The sequence below is a fragment of the Sturnira hondurensis genome, unplaced genomic scaffold (genome assembly GCF_014824575.4).
Source record: "Sturnira hondurensis isolate 20B ecotype Veracruz unplaced genomic scaffold, ASM1482457v3 Scaffold0019216, whole genome shotgun sequence".
Classification (NCBI taxonomy): domain Eukaryota; kingdom Metazoa; phylum Chordata; class Mammalia; order Chiroptera; family Phyllostomidae; genus Sturnira; species Sturnira hondurensis.
Genome location: NW_028091847.1, coordinates 4,740,341 through 4,752,669, shown reverse-complemented (window position 1 = coordinate 4,752,669; position 12,329 = coordinate 4,740,341). Strand labels below are relative to the sequence as shown.

At 33.4% G+C, this 12,329-nt stretch overlaps 1 protein-coding gene across 5 annotated transcripts in view; it reads left to right on the top strand.

Annotated features, from left to right (window-relative positions):
- The window catches only part of FXR1 (FMR1 autosomal homolog 1), a 58,885-nt gene that overhangs the window by 10,415 nt on the left and 36,141 nt on the right, over nucleotides 1–12,329 (top strand). For all 5 annotated transcript variants that reach the window (XM_037027659.1, XM_037027658.1, XM_037027660.1 and 2 more), the window contains exons 2-3: nucleotides 6,144–6,196; nucleotides 7,863–7,956. In XM_037027659.1, the coding sequence (XP_036883554.1) occupies nucleotides 6,144–6,196; nucleotides 7,863–7,956 (147 nt within the window). The remainder of the gene's footprint in view (nucleotides 1–6,143; nucleotides 6,197–7,862; nucleotides 7,957–12,329) is intronic.

Below are 12,329 nucleotides of genomic sequence, written 5' to 3'. Positions count from 1 at the left end.
GTTGCCTTTCCAGTTGTGATCTAGGTTTTGATGTTTTTTTTCCTGGAACTTTGTCTTTAAATAGGCTTTCTTAGGAAAGGTGCCATACTTCAAATTAGTAGTGCTATCGGACTTAAAAGTTTAAAACTTTAGAATTAGCAAAACTATGAATTTTAAAACTATGAAGTTTAAAACTATGAATTAGCAAAAAAGTACTTTGTTATCTGATTGGAATGATTTAATGAAAAGACCTCCAAATAGAAGATGAGGTTTTAAGTTTAGTACTTACAAACTTTGGGACTGTGTAGATGTGTATGTTTTCAGCTTCCTTTCTCTAATAAGAGGGATCTGGAAGGTCTATAAAAATTTTTTTGTCTATCTTCAGAGTCATTAGCCATGGTTCATAATTCATCTCTTCTTTTTTTACTTTATATCTACTCTGTGAATTCCTGAAATACACTCAGGTGATGTTGCTTTCTGTTTAACCAGTAGGATTTTCATCCATGACTACTGTCCTGTTGATTACTCTCATCAAGTTGTGAAAAGCCTGTTTTTCAGTTGTGGTGTTCTGTAACTTCAAAAATGTTTACTTATATTAAACAGATACCTTATGCTCCTTGTTCTTTCCACAGGCCATTTAAGCTCCCAGTTCAAAATTGCCATATATCTTATGAAAATATTTTTAAAATGAGGTTGATTTTTATATTCTGATAGGGAAGGATCTACAAGATATAAAGTGGGAAGAGAAAAGCTAAGTTCAAAACAAATTGTAGTGAATGTGTAAAAAGAACATTAAAATCACTATTTTTTTGTGAGTTGCCTATTTATATAGTTCATACCCATTTTTTTCAGCTTCTTTAGCTTATTCTTAGTAACTCACCTGAGGATATCAGAAATTGGGAATTTGACTGTTTGTAGTTTCACCCTCTTTTTTTCTTTGTACGTGATATTATTTGCTTCTCATATTTGAGCTTTTAGATAGTATAAGTTTATCAAACCTTGTGTTTCTGGCTATGTGTGTGTATAATGTGTGTGTGGTTTACAAAGGCACTCCTTAGTCCAAGGTTATAAATAATTTACTTGTGCTCAATCCTATAGTTTTAAAAAAGTTTGACCCTGTTATCCATTGGTTTTTGGTGAAGAAGTCCATTTTCTTTTTCCTCAATAATGATCTAAATTTCTCCGTGCATTTTAAAAATAATCCATTCATTCATGTATTCGTAATTTCCTAAATGACTTGGACTTATTTCTGGAATCTGTCTTTTTGTCTTGATTATTGTAGCTTTAAAATACTTTAGTATTTGGGTATTTGTAATGTATTTTAGTTACCCTACCCCCATTTAAGTTTCCTTTTAAAATACTGTCTTGTTGGTTTTTAAGATAAACTTGGGTGTATTTTTATTAATAGATAACTGCCTTCCCTCCAACAGTATCATATACTCATATAAGTATTGTACTGGGATGCAATTTAGGGATATATTGAGACTTTGACACTGTCAGGACCCCCTAAAAATGTGATGTGGTTTACATTTTCCTGTATATTCTACTTACATTTATTTATTAGTCAAGTTTCAAAGATTTCTGCACATAGATTCTGCACATTTTATTGTTATTGCGGTCATTTCTAGGGTTTTGTTTTTGAATGCTGTTGTAGAAATAATTTTTGTCTTATTTTCCAGCTGCCTGTTGTTTTTATTTAAAAAGCTGATTATTGGTTAATTTGCCAACTTACTGAATCTTTGGCTTTAAAACTTTTTTTATTTTAGGCTAGATTGCAGTTAAAAATTATTTCTTGAAATAGAACTTCCACTGCTGGAAGTAGCAGGGATTCCTGCTATTCCCGTTTGCACATAATATATGGCATTCCTGGTTTTTACTATATGCTGTTGTCTTTATTTCTTGTGGGAAAATGTTCTAAGATATTTTTATAACACTTAAAATGTATTATACTCTCTTGTTATTTGAGGTTGATTATCTTAAATTAATGGTTAAGAGTTTAAAATATAGACATTTTGGACTGTGAGTGAACAGATTAAGGGGCCATTTTATAAAGATGCCTTGGAATCTTACATGTTTGTATATGTATGGGAAGATGAAAAAGAAATGGGTGAAGTTTTTGTTTTGAAAAAGAGGGTTTCAGAAGAGTGTGAAGGGGAAGAGAGACATAATCCCCAAAGGTTGGAGTAATATGAGGAAGACAAAAGTTGTGGAAACTTAAAGTCATAAACCGCCCCCATGCCATGTGCAGACAAATAATTGGCGTTGGTTTTTGGTGACCCTCAACTCAGATTTTGGCAAAGACCCAGTCCTGCCATTTTGGGTCTCTTCACTACAAAGGGACCCACCATTATTCTGGTGACTTGGGGAGTACAAAAATGTCTTGAAAAGTATGGACTTTGTTGTGCATCAAATGGACACAATTTAATAGTGTCCACTAAAAGTACCTTATCCTTAGAATGTACAGTTTGGGGGATTGGAACATATTTCCATACTGTTCACTACAGTCCAGATGTCATTTAAGCACTGATTATCAGAAACTTAACTCATTTAATCTTATGCCTGAAGTATATTAGCAATTAACAGTAGGTGTCCAGCACTCTGTTTGTTTGTTTTTTTCTGTTTGTGAAAAAATGTGCACCCAAACAAAGCTGATGTACTGACAATAAATTGGGGATGGGGTGGGAAGAGGTACAAGCATTGATTTTTAGATAGGAAAAAAGGATTTTATCATAAGAGTAGAATTTCCCAGTGACTTGGACCTTTGATTTGAACTAATACACTGTATAATTAATGCAAAAGTTACAAGGTTTGACATAATGAGACATTCCAAATTCTGAAAATTGTTTGTAAAGGATTAGAAAATGTTAAAGTTGAAAGGATGACTGATGTCTGATGGCAAGATGTGTTTTACTCTAATATTCATGAACTTGAGAATTCTCCGTTTCTGAAATATTACTTGAAAATGGCAGGGGTATAATAGCGATGGATGTGCTGGTAACATAGCTGTGAAAGTATTGACCAAAAATGCTTGCTGAATGTAAATGTGTAGATGAACAACTAGAGATAGAGGAGTTGACCAGGAAATCATTATTATGGTATGGTCAGATAATCAGACTTTGCATTGGAATGGCAATTCTTAATATTTAGCTTTGGGAGGAGAGAGAAGAATGGAGAGAGAAAAATTAAAAATATGTACAGAATTGCAAGACAGAGACTATTATACTACTTTTGTAGGTACAATAAAGCCTCACTTGTGATCCATAGGTTCTTGGAAACAGTGACTTGAAGCAAACTGATTTTACCTTAGGCTAATTGATACATAAACAAGAGTTAAGTTCCTAAAGCATATTTCTGATCACAGAAGTGTCAAATAACTTCTAAATAAAGATTGAAAGCATTTAATATTAAACTTTGAAATAAATGTGAGCTATACAGACATTTAAGAAAGATTAATAAAAACAAGATGATTTTCCGAACTGCTTCTTCAGATCAGGGTTGGGGGATTTGAGGGGCTGAAGCCTATGCTAGCAGCTCAGGGAGCAAGGCAGGAACCAGCCCTGTACAGGATGCCCTTTGATCGTTGCAGGGCACACTCACACTTGTGCTTGCTCAGACTGAGACTGTTTAGTCGTGCCAGTTCACTTAATGTGCTCATCTTCAGGATGTGGAAGGAACCTGGAGTACCTAGAGAAAACTTACCCCAATAGGGGAGAACAGGCCAACTTGATACAGGGGTGGCCCTGGACAGGAATTAGTTTTTCCCTGTCCTCAACATTAAAATGAAACATTGCTATTCAAGGAACTGCTGTATCCTGAGTTTTAGGACTCATATGAGGGTGTTTGCATTGAAATGACTCGTAGCACACAAATAAATCAGGTTATGGGCAATTAGAGCTGGAGAGAGATCAGGGTCAAATTACAAATTCATATAATTGAGTAGCAGATGTGCTAGGAGGGCACTGATAGAAAAGTTATTTAAATTCTGATTTCCATATTAAAGAAAATAAAATGATTTTATTTTCAGTCTAATTTGTTATTCTCTTTCTCTCTAACTTCCAGAGATTTTTTAGGGTGGTATTGGCCATCTTGCATTTTTGTTTTTCCACTGGATAGTTTGTTTCAGTTTTTGGCTTGCCATTTTGCTTAGAATAATATCTAAGACATAGCATTACATATTAGTACTTGTTGCTTTGCTTTTTTAAAGGTTAGTAACTGATAACTCATCTGTTTTGTGAATTTCCCACATTTTTGTTGCATTTTTTTTTCCTATTCATTGTCTTCGAGTGTGGTAGAGGTGGGCATGGGGGGATTATGCCTAAAAATCCCTTTTGTATTGAGTTGGCCAAAAAGTCCATTAAGGGAAGAGACACTTTTTATTATTACTAGTAACTTTATTAATTTGGATATTTCAGTTACCTCCTGCTATTGGCTGCTTCTAGTGGGTAGAGCTAAGGGTGCTGCTAAACATCTCCCAATTCACAAGACAGCCCACAGCAAAGAATTACTTGGCAAAAGGTCACTAGTACCAAGAAACTTCACAAACCACTTGTGACACATGCGATCAGTCACACAACCTTCTCCATACACTGCAGAAATCTTTTGCATTTCAATTGCATTTTTACCTTTCTTTAAATAATAAAGCATAATATGCTGAAAATGTTACATATTTTCTTCACCTTCAATATTAAAATGGCTGCACAACAATTCACCAATTTTGATAAGGGTTTTTTTTAATACATGCTGATACAACTGCTGTCATAATACAGTCTAATGAAATTGTTTTGAATGAAGTTAAAGACAACTAAGCACTGCTAGAGCCATGCATGGAAAAAAACATAATGGACTCTTGGCCTAATATTTAGTGTATTTTGGTAGGGAGGTAAGGTAAACAGAGTATTCACTTCTGCCATGTTTTAACTAGGTACTGAAAGTGTGTGTGTTTATGTAGCCAGCTTTAGGGGATCCTATGTAGTCTGGTGTGATCTTTGTTTTAGAAAAGTATTTACTAAGTAATTAGTGTTTCAAAGTGTGTGTAGGAATTTGCTTTGGTTGAGAACTTTGTGGTTCTGCTTGACAGAAATATGAAGTGTCATTTAATGTCAGTTGTAATCATACAGGTGCCAAGGAATTCTTGCCCAAGGTTACGTAGTGGTAGATAGAGCAAGGATTCGAACAACAGTTCTACAACCAAGACCTTTGCTCTTTCTTGAGTATGTTAGGTCTTAGGGTTTCTTTAAGCTGTGTTCATCAAATGAAGAGTAGTTAACTTTAAGGCTAGAAAATGACTACTGATTTTTATTGAGAATGTATTTTTAGTTTTTTAAAAGATGTGTTGATTTGAGGGTGGGGGGCAGGAAAAATAGAGGAAGGGGGAGAGGGAAACACTGATATGTTGTTCCACTTATTGATACATTCATTGATAGATTCTTGTATGTGTCCTGACTGGGTATCAACCCCACAGCCTTGGTGTATGGGGGCAGTGTTCTAACTACTGAGCTACATGGCCAGGGTGAAGAGAATCTGTATTCATTACAAATAGTTTTTAGGCAATGTACTCAATATAGCCCAATTTTTTTAAGCAAAGAAGGAAGAGAAGCTGTAGGAAAAATATTATTAGTTTAATGGTAAGGTTAGTATTCAAAATATGGTCATGTTTGTTACTAAAAGTGGGCCTTAATTTAATATTTATAACTAATATTTATAACATTTGAGTTCTTTCTCCATGTTAAATACTGTGGTAAACATTATTTTACTTAATTCTCATAATTCCATGAGGTATGATACCTTGTGATATCTCACTCAAGAATATATAATTGGTAGAATCTTGGTACCATGACCCTAGAGCCTGAACTATTAGTCATAGTACTAAATACTGCCTCACTTAGTTTGAGAATTGACTAATACCTGTGAAGTGTCAGGCATTTTACTAATTCCGAGGTAGGTATGTGAAGCTGAGGTTCAGAGAGGTTAAGTAAATACCAAGGTCACGCATTTCACAAATGATGGAGATGGAAATTAAATCCATATTTGCCTAATTCTAAGGTCTGTTGTTTTCAGTGCTCCTTATTTTCTTTGTTATCTGTAATGTTGCCTGTGTTATAGTTAACAGCATTTTAATTGAATATTGATATTCCTTTAATAATGTTTTTGGGTTTTTTTTGTAGGGATTTATCAAAGATGTTCATGAAGACTCCCTCACAGTTGTTTTTGAAAACAAGTAAGTTTTTTTTTATTGTTAGAGATCTTAATTTTTAAGATGGGTAGTGCCAAATGGCTTGCTTTTGTTTCTATTGCCAGTAGAAAGTGGATTTACTTTTGGATGGCTTTTTGATGGTTTGGTCAACATCTTAAGAGTTCAAATAATTCTAGTTTTGGTAACTGTTTTCCTGGTTTTCTGCTGACAATTTACTCATAACTTTTTTCAAGACCCTTTTCTTTGCCAAAACATGCATGAACATGAATCACTAAGTAATTTTTGCAAAAGTAGATGGCACAAATGGGGTTATAATATGCTTAATTCTTAAATGCAAATGTTGAAATGCTTCAGGAGGCCTTCCAGGTGGCTAGAATAAATATTAGGTAGTCAGAATAAATATTAGGCCATTTTTAATTGTGTGATATTGATAAGGAATGTCAATTTTATAGATACTATAATGCCTAGGTTATGTTCTAAAATGTGGAAGAGTGTATGCTGGGCCTGGTTAGGAAGCATAAAGGAGCAGTGTATAACTGAAGGTCAGAAAAGAACTGTTTAACTTGAACTTTCAAGGTGCTTCTGGAACTGCCTGAAAAGATATCTGCCAAACAACTGTTTCATGTAGAAGCAAGTGTTGTGGTGATTTCTGTCTTTGAGAAGCTGCCATTTAGACAGGAATGGTGAAAAGAAAGCACTCAAAACTTGTGTGTGTTGCAAATACATTCTATAGGAACATTTTATGTGTGGGTATATTTCCCAGACATAGGAATGACCTGTTGTAAGTTAAAAGTTATTCTTCAAGCCCTGGCTGGTGTAGCTCAGTGGATTGAGCATGGGCCTGTGAACCAGAAGATTGCGGTTCGATTCCCAGTCAGGGCACATGCCTGGGTTGCAGGCCAGTTCCCGGCAGAGGATGCACCAAAAGCAACCATACATTGTTATTTCTCTCCTTTTCTCCTTCCCTTCCCTTCTAAAGATAAATAAATAAATAAAATTAAAAAAAGTTATTCTTCAACTCAGCTTACAAATTACAACACAAACCGTCAGTTAAGCAATAACTGAATTTGTAATTTTGATATGTATTTGTGCAGACATTAAAAGTAAGCTTTTAGTAAGTTTAATTATGTGTTCATTGTGGAAAAGATAAATTCTATATGGGAAAGTCAAATCTTATGTAAGTCATCTATTCAGAATAATTGTCATTTTCTGTATTTCTGTGAACGGGTACACTAAAAAGGAATTACACCTTTTTATTGTTTGATACTCTGAAATTATGTTCATTTGATAGGTTACAAAATTGTAATGTGTTTGAAATAAGTTGATTCTACTTCTGTTAATTTGGCAGTGGTGTAAATGATATTTCGAATTAAAGTTACCACTATTAATGTAGCCTATTTTATCTCAAGAATATGTATGTACTGTTTCCTTAGGATGAGTAATTTGGAAGATAATTTGTAATTATTTTCAATGATGTTAATTATTTATAAACTTCAAGAGTCATGCAAAATCTGTTCTGTCTCAACAGACTAATTATTTGGAATATATCATACGAAAATTGTTTTTCTTTAGGGAAAGCTAAATGATTAATTGGACAATTATACAGTAAGCATAGACTATATAGCTTCCATATTAGAGGGTATTAGAATAATGTATTTTGAAATGTTTAATTTCTTTTCTAATCCTTCAGTTGGCAACCAGAACGTCAGGTTCCATTTAATGAAGTCAGATTACCACCACCACCGGACATAAAAAAGGAAATTAGTGAAGGAGATGAAGTAGAGGTACGTATTTGTACATTTATTTCCTTGTGTATTTATTATTTTGTTTTACGTAAATATTCTAGGGAAATGTGTTTAGGTAATGGAGAATAAATCTAATTCCCTTTCTTTTTCTGTTGATAATGGCTGTTTAAGTAGTAATGCTTGAGTTTTTGGATCAGAACTGAGGTTCATGTCTCAGCTCTGCTCTTAGCTTTTGTGCCTTGGTCAAGTTTCTTTATCACTAAAATGGAAATAATGAAATAATGTGAGAATTAAGGATGATAGGGTATTTGAATTGCTTTGCAAAGAATCTGGCACAGAGAACTAACTGTATGATGTTGATCGCTGTTTTCTGTTTTTTCTAATTAAAATTTATGTTTTTTCCTCAGATTTTTTGTAAAATACTAATTATCATCCTTTATTATAGTTATCATTAATATAGTTTGTATGTATATGAAATATTATAATTAGTATTGCCTTGTTGAATATTCTAGAACTACCTGGAAATTTTTTAAAGTACAGGAAAAACAAAAAGAAAAAAAAAGAAAGTCACTGCCCAGAGATAAAAACCACTGTTCGTGTGTTCCATGTTACTGCCAGATTCTCCTTTCCCCCTTTTTAAAAATAGAAATGAGATCATTTGTACTGCTTCATTATATCTTGCTTTTTTCTTATTTAGTAGATTTGCTCTTGGGTGTGTGACTTTAAAATGTTAATGTTGTTGATTAATATGTCTGCTGTTGTGTACAAAGAAACTTGAAAGAAAATTTTCAAATACAGGTGTAATGAGTCTGTTAGATATAGGAAACTTGATTTTTGATTTTCAAGAATTGACATAATTCCTCCAAGATAGACATACTAAATATGTTTCTCAGAAGGAGTTGATTCAACAGTAGATTTTCAAGTCTCATTTGTACCTAGTTTTTGTAGGATGGGGGAGGAGAATTGGGGGCATACCATTAGTGATGAAATAGTAATCTGATGGTGTTTATAAACATTTAGCAATACATGCTTTGTGCCAAACACTGTTCTGAGCGCTTGGCAGATGAATGCATTTACTTTATCTGTCAGCTTTATTTCTCATTTTTTAATGGAAATATTCTTTTGAGTTTCTATAAAATTGTAGATACTATGCTAGAAAACCAAAGAATTGTAGTGATTTAACCCCTGACAACCTGAAGTAATTTTCATTAAAAAATTCTGCCTACATTTTAATTACTTGCTCTAAGTTTACCGTGCACTCTTTTGCTTCTGCTAAATCAAAGCATGTTATAACTTAATTGTGTCAGGGCACCATGAGTCCACTCCCTAATAATGTTATAGCCTTTACTTTACTCATTTTTTCCTTTCATGGTTGACCTGACCAAATGTAGGTACTGTGACCTTTGTAATAAGGAGACCTGTAACTGTAGTCTCTCTGGTATGTGTTTGTGTCCCTGAGTATAAAGTAGGGTACTTGGTGAGTCTTGTGAATTGTAGCAGTAATGCTGCTGATTACTACTCCACTATGTTCACTGGGACTTTAGACCCCAGTGAAAATGGTTTTCTCAGTATTGTATCCTGTTCTAATCAACACCTTTCTGTGAGGGACTGGTAAAAGAGTTTTTGGGTTGTTTTTTTTTTCCATTTTTAAAAATATATTTGTTTTAGAGGGTTTTTTTTCCCCTCAATTCTAGAATTGGAAATATGTGGTCAGCTCTGGGCATAGTGCTTTTCATATTTTTTAAATTGTTGTTCAGACGCTTATTGGTAGTTTAAAGGCCCAGATAAAAGGAAAAACTTGGCAGAGTACTGAGGATGTTAATAGTGTTCTTTGCCCAGTCCTTCTTGAGGAAGATCTAACTCATTTCTTGGACCATCTTCTGGCCCATTGGAAATGGAAGATTATAGTGTTTTCAGTTTGTTTTTTGTTTCAGTCTTGGTGAAATTTGCTCCTTACAATTGTGAGAATAATCTGAAATGAAGATATTATTGTCATTTTTTTACTTGAAATTTTTGAAAATTCATGTTAAGGAAGAAGCTTAAAATTAATATTGCAACTCATGGATTTACTAGATTTTTTATTTTTACTTTTTGGCCACTAATATGAGTCTATTCACCACACCTGAAATATTTTGGAATGATAGTAAGGCTTTATATTTTTGAACCAGTAACTTTTGAAAGCCTCCCACATCTTTTAAATTCAAAGTAATAAAGGTTATGAAATGATAAGAGTATTGCGTAATATAAAATGCGAACCTCCCCTCTTAGTGTGGGTGTGTAGGTGTTCTAGTTGCCTACCCCAGTTTACATCTCATTTACCAGAATTTAGTGTCTCTTCAGATTTTTTTTTGCATTCATAAAGAATAATGTATTTGTGTTAGAAAAATTGAAAATATGTTATATATTTGTGACTTTTGTTTTTAGTTAGTTAGGATATCGTATACATTTTCATGTCTGAATGTACAGATTGTCATTTCTACGGATCCCACCATAGCATTCCTTAGTACAAATGTATCATAATTAGAAGACATTGAAGTTGAATGATTTTTTCTTTTGCTGTGATTAAAAAATAGCTGGAATTAATTAATCCTCTTTTATATAAATCATCTTCTGGTAATACAGTTTTCAGCGGTTCAGTTGCTGAATTAAAGGCATGTTACTTAAAATTTTGATAGTACTAAAATGTGCCATTTTGTCCTCTAAAAATGCTTGTTGAATTACCACTTCATAATTTTGCTGACATACGAAGTTATATGTTTCCTCATTGATTAGTATGTTAATTTCTTATTTAATATATTTTAAATTTACTATATTAAATTTTTTATTTAAGTCATTCTTTTGGCTAATCACAAATAGTATAACATAGCAGTAATAGTAGCTAACACTTGTATACCATTAGCATGTGTACTATATAACCGAGAAGCTCTTTAAACAGATTTAGTTTAACATAACAGTTTCTTGAGGAGCTGTGCTAAACTCTATTATTATTATTATTTTTATAGATTTTATTTATTTACTTTTAGAGAGGAGAAGGGAGGGAGAAAGAGAAGGAGAAAAACATCAATGTGTGAGAGATAAATTGATCAGTTGCCTCCCACACACCCCGATTTGGGGACCCAGCCTACAGCCCAGGCATATGCCCTGGCTGGGAATTGAACCAGTGACCTTTTGGTTTATAGGCCAGTGCTCAATCCACAGGGTCACACCAGCCAGGGCTGCTGTTGCTGTTGCTGCTGCTGTAATTAACCATTCCAAGGTCATAAAGGCTAAAAATAATTGGAAAGCTGATAACTAGTTTTAGTTTTTGTCTTGATTGTTATTTTCTAATGTATCATGTTGTATTTATAGAGTGTTGTCGGTTTTGTGCAAGACTCACAACTCTTCTGTTCTTCTGCAGCTCTGGGAACTCCTTCTCTTTGAAGAAGGAAAAGGTGACTTTGATTTGGCCACTAGAAGCAAATTTAGAATAAAAGTGATCCAGGAGAGAGCTTTCCATTAACCTCTTACAGGCGTTTATTTAAAGCTTGGCCATATATAATTTCCATTTTGTAGTTCAGGAATGGTTGAATATTGATCATTTCATATAGTTTACTCAGAAATTCTATTGTTTTAAAAATATGTTTGGCTACTTTGAGGTTTGTTTTTCCAGCCAATTTATGAGACTTGCATGAAGCTATAGAACATAGTGTCATGATTTATAATGGCCCCAAGAAGACACTGTATGCTTCATAATAGTTGGTTTTTAGAGGTCTGAAGTTCAGATATTAAGTTGAAACCTAATTAGTGGCTTTTACTTGACTTTAAAAGTGGTGGCATATTTTTAAACACAATTACATATTTTTTATAAATATTTGCCTAATGGCTGATTTTGCTAACTGAAGATTGCTTAGAAATAACGCTCAGCTTATAAAGTTGGAAGTAGTGGGAAAATGAAAATTTTTTTTAATTTTTTTGAGCTGGTTATATAATGTTCTGGGGCATTGGAAGGGCAGTAGAAATTACCCCAGTGATTTCATGTGAGGTATGCTTTGTCTTATAGATATCTGTTTGCTTAGGAAGTTAATACACACAAAATACATGCAAATGTTACATAGTAAGCCTTATATCTCAAGCCAGTGTATAATTTTACAAGATTTTCAAGGTATTCTCCTTGAGTTTAACATTTAAAAAGTGCTTATTTTTTAATTGTGACGATTTCTGGTTGAAATAAGAATTGATGAATTTTTGGTCTTGTGACATGTATGTCTTTCCATCTTTTATGGCAGACTGGTAGACTTTATGATTATTCATCTTTATATTTAATTATAACAGAATAGGTCATTAAAAGAAGTCAGATAAAAGGAATAAGAATAATTTGAGATAGGACACTCTTACAGTTTTTAAAATTCAGTATTTTACTTATAGATGATGTA